This window comes from Talpa occidentalis, unplaced genomic scaffold (assembly GCF_014898055.3).
Source record: "Talpa occidentalis isolate TD23 unplaced genomic scaffold, MPIMG_talOcc4v2.1 talOcc4.6, whole genome shotgun sequence".
Taxonomy (NCBI): Eukaryota; Metazoa; Chordata; class Mammalia; order Eulipotyphla; family Talpidae; genus Talpa; species Talpa occidentalis.
In genome coordinates, this window is record NW_023604972.1 from 46,635,567 (window position 1) to 46,648,802 (window position 13,236).

The 13,236-nt window shown below is 33.1% G+C and overlaps 1 protein-coding gene across 2 annotated transcripts in view; it reads left to right on the forward strand.

Moving 5' to 3' along the window:
• BMP2K (BMP2 inducible kinase) overlaps window positions 1-13,236 on the forward strand; it is a 106,128-nt gene that overhangs the window by 68,757 nt on the left and 24,135 nt on the right. For both annotated transcript variants that reach the window (XM_037529839.2, XM_054688130.1), the window contains exons 10-14: window positions 1,251-1,411; window positions 5,675-5,868; window positions 6,936-7,034; window positions 7,688-7,872; window positions 10,887-11,044. In XM_037529839.2, coding sequence (XP_037385736.1) covers window positions 1,251-1,411; window positions 5,675-5,868; window positions 6,936-7,034; window positions 7,688-7,872; window positions 10,887-11,044 — 797 coding nt within the window. The remainder of the gene's footprint in view (window positions 1-1,250; window positions 1,412-5,674; window positions 5,869-6,935; window positions 7,035-7,687; window positions 7,873-10,886; window positions 11,045-13,236) is intronic.

Below are 13,236 nucleotides of genomic sequence, written 5' to 3' on the forward strand. Positions count from 1 at the left end.
GCCTTCTAGTCAGTTTTATATGATTTGTATCAACACCATCCCATCTAAAACATAAATGTTATTTTTAGAAAATATATACAGTATATTTCTATAATTTCTGAACTCTTGATTCAATTTCATTTGATTCAGTTTTCATTATTTCACAGATAGTTGTTAACAGAGCTCCCTCTTGTGGTACATACAGATAGAGGAAATAACTAAGGCCTTAGAATTGTGGTACACAGGACTTTCTGTAAACAGCAGATATAAAGTTGATAAGTCATGTGAATGTAAAATTTGTAAGTATCAAATAACTTGAAAATGTGGCATGGCACTTGATAAAGAGATTCTATTGCAATTGTGTTGACAAGTAAACATTTGACTTTATGAAAAAGTATTTGAATTCATAGAAAACAAAAGTTAATAAATATACCAGTAAAAGATTGTTCTTGTCTTTTTTTGAAAGAGAAAAGCAAATGTCTGCATATTCTTAAATTATCTTCAGTATCATCCTTTCAGAACCATGCTTATCACTTGACTCCCCAGTCTGTGGGCTAAGTCCACAGACTTAAGAGGAATAATAGCTACCTTTCCTGTTTTAAGAAGTAAATTATGAAGTAGGATCTAAGAAACTTCTGTTTCATAGTTAACATTAAGGTTACTTGCTTTTTTTTCCTACATCTTTGGATTGGAGATTCTATTATTTGTCATATGCCAATACCCTCTAGTGAACGATTACTAGGTACACAATTGTAGTTGAAACAATTGGATTTATTATTCTTATAGCATAGGAATCTGTGGTGACAGATTTTCCCTAATGTGGGAAAAGTTTCATACAGTTTCCACTCAGTGTTCTAAGCAAAGCAAAGTTACAGATTCTAGAAGTTGAATCTACGCATGTAGCATCAGCTGTTCAAGTTTAGACTTACTTTGGTTTTCCATGAACTAGGGTACATACTGTCTTTTCTTTCATAGGCCTAGTGTCTTAGCTAAGGGAGATTGTTATTTGTTGTTTTTATTTTTATTTCTTTGTCTGATTCAGAAAGTGGCTCTCAGTTTTATCGAAAAGCTTATGAAAAGGTGTGTGTTTGTTTCTTTCACTCTTCGATGGGCATTTAATATTTGAGAATGAGATGTAGGAAGATGCCAAGAGGACTAAATCATCAACAATAATAATTAAAACATATCTGTTGAAACAAATGTTTTATAGAACAGACAATAAATTAACAATAATCCCATTGTTTAGAATGAAATATATTCTTCTGTTGTAGAATAACAGATACCATTGGACCAACAGAAACCTCAATTGCACCAAGACAAAGACCAAAGGCTAACTCTACTACTGCCACTCCCAGTGTGCTGAACATTCAAAATTCAGCAACACCTGTTAAAGTCCCTGCTCTTGGTGAATTTGGGAACCACAGACCAAAAGGTAATTCAACCCTGTCAAACTTGTTCCTTTTATAGCTGACTTAAATAAACCTTTTATGGCTTGATTTCCTAGGAGTATAAATTACTGACAAAGTTAATATTATGAAGTGCAAATATCATAATATTTTAAGAAATTTTCTGCTCATATTAAATAAACTCAATTGGTCTCTTAAATTTGTAGGCAAAGGTAAGTTACCAGCAGTCTATAAGTATGGTACAAAAACTCACAATTTGTTTATCCCTAGAGTCATCAGCTAGTAGGGTTTGAAGTTTAAAATAAAGTTTCATGAGTATAGAATATTACTGTATTACTGAAAAGGACAAAGTTAAAACTCTAGTCTCTCGAAGTTTTATCAAAAGTCTTTGTGATGAAACTGGAACCTTGGCAAGGGAGTCTGTCTTGTACCATGTGGACTCTACACATAGAAATTTGCCGTTTTATCTGATTTTGAGGAAAATTTTTTTCTGACTTAAAAATATTTCCTGAACATTATGTATAGTGTTGTACTTAAATCCTCCCTTCTCCCAGATATATCTGTAATGATAGAGAGTAAACTTATTCTCTCAAGAATCTGGAGATATAACCTGAGGGTTCATCCCAAGGAAACTGTTTTGCACATTATTTCATAATCTGTTTTGTTTAAATCTTAAAATGTTTTCATCTAGGAAACTGGTTGAGCTCATGGCTAAAAGCCTGCACTTTGAGTTTTGTGAACCTAAATTTGAGTCCTATCTGTCTCATGTTTTATGTTATAAAAACATAATACCTATCTTATGCAGTTTTGTGAGGACTAGATAACTGCTTAATATAGCCTGTCACATAATCTGTTTTTGAGAAATGTTAGCTGTTAAGTACTTTTATTGCTATTAAGTATATGTTCAGAGAAGGCAAGATTTATATTACCTGAAATGTTGCTGAATATCTATTTGGTGATCAAGTATCAGGTGGGAGGAATATTCCATGAAAAAGAGAAAATAGGGGATTTTGAAGTCTTTTGTATCTAAATCCCATTCTACCATTTCTTAGCCTTACTCTTCTATGAAATAGGAATAACAACTACTTTTCCTGTTTTAAGGAGTAAATAATGAAGTAGGATCTAAGAAACTTCTGTTTCATAGTTAACATTCAGGTTACTTTCTTTTTTTCCTACCTCTTTGGATTGGAGATTCTATTATTTATCATATGCCAAAACCCTCCAGTCAAAGATTACTAGGTACACAATTGTAGTTGAAACAACTGGATTTATTATTGTTATACCATGGGAATCTGTGATGACAGTGTCTCAGGAATGTGTTTGGAAAGACCTACCCAAGAATTAGACCTTCTTTTAGGTAATTTTGGGGAGATTTTAAGGAAGTGGGGCTTTGCTCTGCATTTGGATTGTTAGTGGTGTTTGACATCATTAGGTATCATAATATATCTTATCTAGATGGGGGGAAGCTGAAGTCAGTAAAAATGCCAGAATAGAGAGAAGTTTATTTTTTTATTTATTTTTGATTTGGACAGTGTTCTTGATTTTGTCAGTATTTGGCTATAATTATGGATTGATCTTGTCCTGATTCCTCACTCACAGAGTTACTTTATCTCATTTGGTGTTTTGTGAAATTGTTTATGCTCAATAGGAGAACACCAAGATCTAGCTGTGTCAGGCTTGCTCTCCGTGTTGGTGGCACTGTTTCTCTTTTTTACATGCTTCAGCTTAAGTTGAAAAAATAATATTCTTCCTTCTCCCCTATGTGTCTATCTGTTAACTTTTCTTTCCCCAACTGCTATTATATGATAAGTCACATAAGATATTCTTTTAAATATTCATATAATGCAGAAGTATTCAGAGGAAAATGTAAAGGTCTCCATTCTCCCCACCCTCGCCCTCAAAGTAAACTGCTGCAGTTTTGTGGGCATCCTCCCAATCCCTTTCTATGTTCGTGCATCTATGTACAGATACATATACACATATATGTACATATATGTATATGTACACACAGATATAACCAATTCATGTTGTGTTTAACAGAAATGAATTAGTGCTATATATTTCCCCACAAGTTGATTTTTTTAAATTTGTTATGTTACATAAAGCTTTACACATCAGTACATACAGATATATAATTTTTAATAGCTATGTGATATTCCATAGTATGAATATACCATAGCTAGTGTGATCATTTAGGTTATTAACAATACTTACTATTATTAATTGTGTTGTGGTGATCATCCTTAACACACACTCTTGGCTTACAAGTTAGAACATTATTATGAAGAAAAATATTAAAAAGTGTGTACTCATAGGGTCTCCCTGGTGGCTCAAGGGGTTAAGACACAACCTATGAAGCTGTCCACAGCCACTGCAGCACGAGTTCGATCCCCAGCCAGGGAGCTACCCACATGGCACAGCAGACCTCTCCTGACTTGCCTGCTGCTCCCCTCCACAGTGTATTTCAGTCAATCCACCTGTTCTGCCTGTTCTGTTCTCCACTCTGTTTCTGGTGAATCCTCTCACCACCCCCCCACCTCTGGCCTGTACCCCAGTTCTTGTATGTGTAAATAAATAAGTCTTAAAAAAAAAAGTGTACTCATGTTAAGTATGTCAGATACTGCCATCCAAAAAAGACTGAAAAGTTACACTACCATCATCAGTGTGAATGCCCTTTCATTCTTGTATCTGTCAACACTTGATAGTATTGGTTTTTAAAAATGTTTCTTTATTGATAGGTGAGCCATTTTGGCTTCTATTTTTAATATCTGATTAATATGGTTTGTGTGCTTACTGCCCATTTTTATTTGTGAATTATCTATTGCAATTTTGTGAGATTGTCTTTTATTTTTTATTTCTTTGATGGTTTTATTTGTATGCTTCTGAATATTAGCTTCTTGACAAATTGTTATATTTTCTTCCAGTATCATTTATCTTTAACTTTATTTATGAATTTACTTAACTTCTCTGAGCCTTAGTTTTATACTTTGCAAACCAGGGATTGATGAGGATTTAGTGATGTGCTTGAAAGCATTGTTTTCACGTAAGGTTTTTGTGATATTATTTGAGAGTTCTCTGGTGATCTTACGTCCTTGACTTGAGAACTATGGATCTCAATTCTACTTGATGACACTAAATAAAAGTCACTGTTTTTGATGTCAGGTGTGAGCCTGATGAGTTATTACTTAATCATTGGTTTCTGATTGGGCTTCCTCTTCAGCCATGAGTTTACTCTGGCTTAAACATCAGGGCCCTTAAAGATGAATATATAGCTGAGGAGTTTAACTTTTATTACTCCTCAAACTATAAAGAAAGTCTTGAAAGGCATGCTAATGGTTGTTTTGTCTGTGTAGTGGTGTTATAGCTTTAATTTTCTTCCATATATTTGTATAAATATTTTGTAAGAATAACTAAAATGAACATGCACTTCTTTTATAATTAGAAGAATTAAACATAGATCTAAAGGTTATTTTTATAGAGGTGTAATATTTAAGACCTGGGAGGATTGAAGGTATTAAACATGAAAAAAGAATTCTCTCCCTCTTGCATTCTTCCTTTTTTCCTATAGGATTAAATAGATGCTTTTGAATTCACAGTAAGTTTTAGGGAGAAAATATAGATATTGTAGTGTATTGTTTTTCTCCTTTTTGATGTAATGTGTATTTTACATTTTCATTAATTTCAATGCTTTATTCATAGGATTTTCCTAGGGTAGAATTTTTGGGAGACAGTGTTTAATAGATTCATTGTGGTAGCATTTATTGAGTATCATTATATAAGATAATTTTGGGGGCACTAGCAGATAATACATGAACCCATTCCTCAGGAGATTAATTAGGAAATGGCTATGTAAATAATATCTGTAAGGCAAAATGAAATGCTATTAATTGAGTATGTTAGATGAGGGAACTAGGAAGAGAGATTTGAGTTAAACTTTAAAGGATAAGAACTGCAGTGGGTAAAAAATGGCATTTAAAAGGAAGAGTCATATCAGCATAGATCTAGACTTGTGACAGCCCATGATGACACTAATGGTTTGCTCATGTGGAGGTGAAGTGTGACAGATGAAATATTTATAAGACACTGACTTGTTCAGAGTTGTACCTGACAATATTAACTTTCTTGAATGCTTATAGTAAATAATCCCTTTTCACTGTATACATGTGGAAGGTCTATATCATAAAATATATGTTTTGGTTAAATAATTATTGAAATGAGTATTTTGAAATCTAACCATTTTATTGAAATCATGAGTGTATTGAAAAAAAGTTTTGGGAAAACTTTTCTAGGAGCACTGAGACCTGAAAACAGTCCTGAGACTTTACTGGGTCAAGGCCCTCCTCAGCAGCCTCCACCGCAGCATAGAGTACTTCAGCAGCTACAACAGGGAGATTGGAGATTGCAGCAACTTCATTTACAGCATCGTCATCCTCATCATCAGCAGCAACAGCATCAACTACTTCAGGATGCTTACATGCAGCAGGTAATTCTTTTGTTACACTCTTAGTCATGGAAGAAATGTTAGTTGTTGAATATCATTGAATTCTCTTTTTGTACATGGGTGCATTGAATTCTAGAGCTGAACAAATGCTTTGCTTCAATTTCCTCATTTTGAGGAATATTTATCATATTTGTATTCTGTGTTATATTTAAGAGGACTCTATTGAAATAGGTTGCATCATGGCTTTATGAAGCAAAGACTGTTCATCTGGGTCATTTGGCATCTAAAGTGAGCAGTACAATTTATGATGGGTATTCTCTGTTTCAGGTTGCATTTTGAGTTGAAATAAATAGGATAATATTGTTGGAAAGGTGATATTAAACTTTCAGAAGTTAGCATTATCTTACGTTTTTGTTTTTCATTTTTTGTTTTGGTTGGAATGTATGTATAGGGCTATAAGGGACATGAAAGAAGTTACCTTTAGTTTTGTTTTGTCTTTTGCCGTATTAGAATGTACAAATACCTAGTTTCACTAAACTATTTTACATTTAATGACTCACCATCATTCTTTCATCATTTCCCAAAATACTTTTGAGCCAGTTATATGCATGAAACTTTTTTATGAGTGTCTTCCTCCTTTGGTCTTAACTGACAGATCCAGAGGGTAGTAAGTAGGTGGTACAATTGGATGGCTGAAAGAAATTGGAAAGTAGATAGAGGAGAGTGGGAATTTGTTGTGGAGTCCTGGATACAAGTGATGTCAGAGGTTTTTGTCAGTTGGTAAATGGGTTTAGGTTTGGGTTTTTTCTAAACATCTTTATATTGTGCTAGAAGTGGAGTTAGTTAAATCTTCCATGTATCATTGATAATTTTGAAGCCAAAAACTATGTATGTATATATGCATGTATTTATATATGCGTGTACATGCATACACACAAACACTTGCATACCTACACACACACATAGTAAGTGATTGTAGCCGTTTTACATTGTTGTTTGGACTGCTGAGTTCTTAAATCATTGTTACAGTAAGATCAATACTTAAAAAAAGAGACTATGGCACAATAAAGGCATGAATAATATTGATGAGTTTGTTTTACTTATTGTAGTATCAACATGCAATACAACAGCAACAGATACTCCAACAACAGTTTTCATTGCATTCGGTATATCAGCCTCAACCTTCTGCATCACAGTATTCTACAATGGTAAGTATTATATGACTTCTAGATATTTCTCCCTGAGTATACTATACATTGTTGGAATTCACAGTTTTGATGGTATTATTCTGAATTTAATAATTAAAAGTCAATTCATCATAGTTAATTGAATTGTATTTAGTAAAAGCCAGTCATTTATTCTCAGGTAGTATTATATTGGGCTGAAATATAGTATGTGAAATTAACACATCATAATTGATACTATTTTTCACTTACAGACTAAGGGAAATGCTCTATTACCCATGATTTATTTGTCATATCTTTCTTTACTTCGGCAACTGTCTCTTGTATAGAAAACCTCAAAGGGAAATTGCATTTGCTTCAGAGGGTTGTTTGACTTCTGTTTTTTGAGTGACCACCAAACTGGTCCCTTTAAACTGTGCTATTGTCTTTTTTAAAAAATATTTTTATGAGCTTTTGTGAATCCTTTCAAGTGAACTTAGCTTCACAATTTCTTAAATTGATTTATTTCATCCTGTAGTTTCCTGGTACCAAGCTGCTGCTTCAGATATAAATTTTTTTTACAGGTTTCTGATTTTGTTGCCATTGTGAAAAGGAGGGACCATAGCAAGTAGATGGGATGCTGAGAGTGCTTTAGTAGCTTTGAGCATTGTTTTATATAGTGGCTTACCTTGTTTCAGATGCAGCAGTATCAACAGGCTTTCCTGCAGCAGCAGATGCTGGCTCAACATCAGCAGTCTCAGCCACAGGCATCACCTGAATATCTTACTTCCCCTCAAGAATTCTCACCAGCCTTAGCTTCCTATACTTCATCACAGCAAACTCGGATTGGAACTGTAATGGACCCCTCCTACACTGCTAATAGGCAAGTGTTTTTCAAATGAGTACAAAGGAAATTGTTAGGGAAGTGGATCTTTTAACTTGTAGAGTGGAGGCACTGTTTGTGCCTGAATGAATATAGAGTCCATCTCTCTGTTGAATCTCCTCTTTTCTCCTAGGAGTTTTCTCTTCTGATCCCTGTGTATGCAGCCCCTCCCTTCCTTTCATTTCTATCAGTTCATTTTACTAACTGCTATTTGCAGATAAGGTTTAGCATTATCCCACAACATTTAAAGCTAAGAAAATTATTGGCTTATCTGGTAAGATTCTCTTTGTAGGTTAAATAGAAATAAAGGCCTAAAAATTTACTTTCGTAGTTTATAAAATAACCTTGTAGACAAGTTAATTAGCTCTTTTCTACTTAGGTGATATTGCTTTCAATTAATTTGATTACTCAAAATGTATACTCATAAAGATCATCTAATTTGGTTTAATTTCAACAGACACACAATTTGTAATTTATTATTTCAGATGTGATACAGCAAGGTTATTGTTTCCATAGCATATAGTTGGGAAGCAGTTTATTTTGATTGTTTGGATACATTGATTGTTAGAGAGATTTTTTTCATGGATAGTTCATATCAAAAGCAATATAGTAAATTAAAGTGTGATGCAAATTTTCTTACATTTAGACTTTATATCAGGAATGCTTCAGGATTTTGTAGTTAGTATCTGTTAACCATTATGAATGTTTCTTCGTATTTTAGATACATAGAGTGAGTAGATAGCTGTTAGAACTTCAGTTATGGAACACTAAAGAAATTTTTATATAACAGTATTTTAGGTTATGAAACACTCGCTGGGAAAAGGTATCTACAAACTTTGGGTAGAGTTAGGCATGAGAAAGGGCAACATTAGTAGCATATTTTTCAGTGAGCTACTGAAAGACTTTTTATATAACATTATTTTAGGTTATGAAACACTAGCTGGGAAAAGTGTGTACAAACTTTTGGTAGAGTTAGGCATGAGAAAGGGCAACATTAGTAGCATGTTTTTCAGTGAGCATCTTGAAAGGGCTGAAATATGCAGGTTGCTGTAGTATACTTCCCGACTTCTGTGTTTGTGTGTGTGTGGGGGAGTTGAGTGAAAAACACAAATTGATTGATTTATTGAAGTTCTTTTGTATAGTAAGAATTAGGGTGCATGAATTTTGTAAGAGAAATATATCTTAGGTGGAGAGCAGGATATAAGATCAAAAGCTGGTTTAAAGTATTTGCCACACAGATATTTACCTGGTGTAGTTACAATATTTTGATTTACCCACATAGCTATTTTTACTTTAATTAACATTGTAGACAGTAAATTTAAGACATAATATTATATATTTTGAACAAATTGAAGTCTTAAAATATGAACTATGAAATATAAGCAGCAGCCTAATAAATTAAAAAAAGATGTAATTGAAAATAAGTCAGACTAAGAATAGAATAGTTTTAGTCTTTATTTTTTTAAATTAATTTTTTTATTTTTTACATCATTGTTCATTTTTAAACAATATTTGCTTCCCCAGGTATAGTCCCTATAGAATTTCCTTAACCATTGCACCTCTGTGCCATCACTATGGTTAGTCCCCTGTGCTCCTCTCTCTCTCCCTCTTTTCCCTCTTCCTCCTCCTTCCTACAGAATGGCTCTGGTTTATAATTGTCTGTTTTTGTTTTGTGGTGTTTTGTATTATTATTTTTTTACACTGATGTCTTATTTGGTTCCTCCTATATTCCATCTCTAAGTGAAATCATCTGATATTTTTCTTTTTCATTCTGACTTATTTCACTGAGCATAATTCCTTCTAGCTCCATCCATGTTGCAGCAAATGGCATGAGTTTATCTTTTTTGGTTGCCGAGTAATATTCCATTGTGTATATATCTATATCTTCTTGATCCAGTCATCTGTTTTTGGACATTTGGGTTGTTTCCAGGTTTTACCTAATATAAATAGTGCTTCAGTTAACATAGGGGTACAGGTATCCTTTTGAATCAATGTAATTTGTGTCCTTTAGGTAGATCCCTAGGAGTGGAATTGCTGGGTCTGATGGTATAGTTTTATTCTTCATTAAAGTGAGGATATTCTGCTTGATATTCCTTAGAGATACCAGTGACACTGTTTTATTAATTAGAAGCTTGATTTTTTTTTTTTACTCTTTATGTCAAATAGCATTAAAAATGTCAGTTATATCTAGTATATGTAGTTGCAAAGTGCAACTTTATATACATAAAGTTTATACAGCATATATACTTATGTATAGCTTGCATTGTAAACCAATTTCTAGAAATAAAGTAGTGTTGCAGTTGAGAGTGGAATGAATGATAGTTTGGAAATCCTGTATGAGAGAATTCACATTAATGTTCCATAGCATATTTACCATTAAAATTTCTGCTTAGTTACAAAGGAAGATGAGCATCTAAAGATTTAAGGCACACTTAGGCATGCAAGATGCTGAAACCTTAACTAATGTGAATTATCATAGGACTTCCTACTTAAATCTCAAACCTAGTGATATTATTTATAAATCATGGTGTGATATGTTAGATTAAATTTCCCGCCCCCGCCCCCAACTTCTGTGTAACTTTAAATCTCAAAAATTTGTTTATCATCAAAATCATCATGTATATCACCCAGTCTGGGAAATAAGGGGTTGGATTTTTGTGAAAGTGTTTTATCCTACTCCTGTGAAATTATGTATTAAGGGAGATTTGAATTTGGAGCAGGGAAAGTAATGATTCTATAGATTAAAAATAATTAAATACTAGGGTAATAGAAGTTAGGTACACAGGACTGCCCTCAAAAATACTAGTTCAGCCACACATGACACCTCAATGTTGTTATTCTTATTTAGTATTAAATCTTTACTAGTTATCTTTAATTAATTAATAATTTTCTTTACTGCTTTTCTTCCATAAATAAAATGATCTGCTTTTCTACACATTTGTAAAATATGAACTAGGGAGTTTTAATTTTTCAATACTAATTTTTTTTATTTTTTCCTCTCTTAATTATCATAGGTCAGTTGCTGATAAAGAGGCAGCTGCAAATATTACAAGTCAGAAGAACATCAGTAACCCACCTGATATGTCAGGGTGGAATCCTTTTGGAGAGGATAATTTCTCCAAGTTAACAGAAGAGGAACTGTTGGACAGAGAATTTGACCTTCTAAGATCAAGTAAGGGACACTTGAAGGCTTATTTTGCTTCACAGTAAAATAACAGTTCTCTAATTATTCAGCAAGGCCAAAGACTGTTTTCAGGTGGTGAATAGAAAATTCTTTTTGTGCATTTGAGGGCAAACATCAGACCATATTCTTTCATACATATAATATCAAGCTTGCTGTGTGCATTAGAAATCACTTGCTTGACGTAGTAGTTATTAAACCCAAGACTGTTGATAGTATCTAGATTCCTAATTCTTACATAATGCGTATCTTTGAATGTTAAATTCAGAATCTCTCTAAGACATGGAAAATTAATGTTCAAATAAAAAGAGGGAGACATTAGTATCTTGCCTTACTAATCATTTTGCATCTCTGTTTTCTTGCATACTCAATAGAAGATATTGTGGGTCTGAGATGCCCTTTGAAAGTGCCTGAAAGAAAATATGGGCTACTACATTATGTTAATGTTTTGTAATGCCCTTTTAATGAGTGGTGATATAAAAGCGCTGCTTTGTTGTCCTGATATGGAAAAAGTTAAATAAATTTTCTTTTCCACTTTAAATCAGATATCTCAATGTTTTTTACTTGGTATCATTGCATTTTCTTTAATGTATATTTCAGGTCTCACCATACATATTTTAGAGAAGTCCTATTTTGGGACAGGGATGTGTGAAGTGTTTTGGGGAGGTTGCAAAATAGGAACAAAAACTCACTGTTGGAGTGTAAGTTCTAGGTTCCTGAGATGTGTGTGTGTGCATATGCACATATATGTATGGTTTTCCCTTTTACATGTGAAAAGAAGATCTTAATGGACCCTAAGTTATAGTTCCTAGTTTCTGTTTTATTTTAGGTAACTGGCCTTGTGAGAATATATATTAATTAATACACCTTGTTCCAAACTGGTATATAATTCATGTAAAATTTATAAATGCACTGAATTGATGTAAGAATAGTTGTTTGGGATTTAAATTTCTATTTCACTTACTGGTTATGTGATTATGAAAAATTTAATTGATTATTAAATGCAGATATAAAGATGAATTTTAAGCCTTTAATAAAGGTTTGTTGACATTGGTAAAACCAATCTTGACAATTTGTTATTAAAAAATATTTTTTTAAACCTCAACTTTTTTTTTTTTGGCATTTCTCTTTGAATTGCCCCAAAAGTCAAGGCTTGGGAAATAAAAGTATCTCTCTTTTGGTGGGATGGCAAGGTTGACACAGGGGGGCAACCACATAATTATAATTTTTAGGACTATTTTTAAAGCAAAAGGTTTAAAGCAATAAGTATTTTTAAAATACTTACTTCATTATGTTCTCATCAGGATAGTAACTAAGGGTTTGCTAAATTAGTATTTTCTACTTGTTGGGTAAAAATTGTTTTTTAAAAAACATCAGTTTGTGGAATGGGTAAAGTATTCACATTATGCTGTGCCTCATAAAATGTTATCTGAGTTGCCTAGAATTTTAATAACACCAAAGTTTTATTTACATTGCATAATTGAGAATGGCAGATAAATATTCATGTATACATATCTGGTGTGTGTGATAACCTCTCTGAAAAGGTGTGAACTTGTTTCTCTGAATCATGTATAGTGTTGTAAACCAAGCTTACCTCAATTAAAAAGTAAAAATATTTGAGTTTAGCATGTAAAATTCTTCATTAGCTTATTTTGCTTTCAAACATCAAGGTCAGATAATGTGTGATGTGTGTTTGTATTTGTGCGTGCAGTATGTATGCTACAAAGAGTTCAGACTTCATTGCAGTGTTAATTATGGAATGATACTAGGTTCCAGTGAAAGCGCAGGAGGAACTTTATCTGAAGGTCAGACTTGGAGTAACTCAGCCATTTGGATAACCCTGTAGATAGTCCCTGGGCTATTGAAATCACTATTACGAGGCAGATGCTCTTAAATCATCACATTGCACTAGAAAATATGAATTCTCATTCCTCACAATGTCATTTAACTAGGTTGTAATCTCAGTGAAGTGACTTACGTGTTCCCTTGATTCCTCATTCATAGACTAGGCATAATGATGCTTACCTCGTAGGGTTATCAAGAAGATTAAATGAAATAATGTCTTTATAGCATCTGATCACCTAATAAAGGACACTTCCCAATTCCTCACATTTTAAATATACTTTTAGGGTTTGATTTTGAGGTTATTGGCTTTTAACCAGCATTTTAAAATGATACCTAAA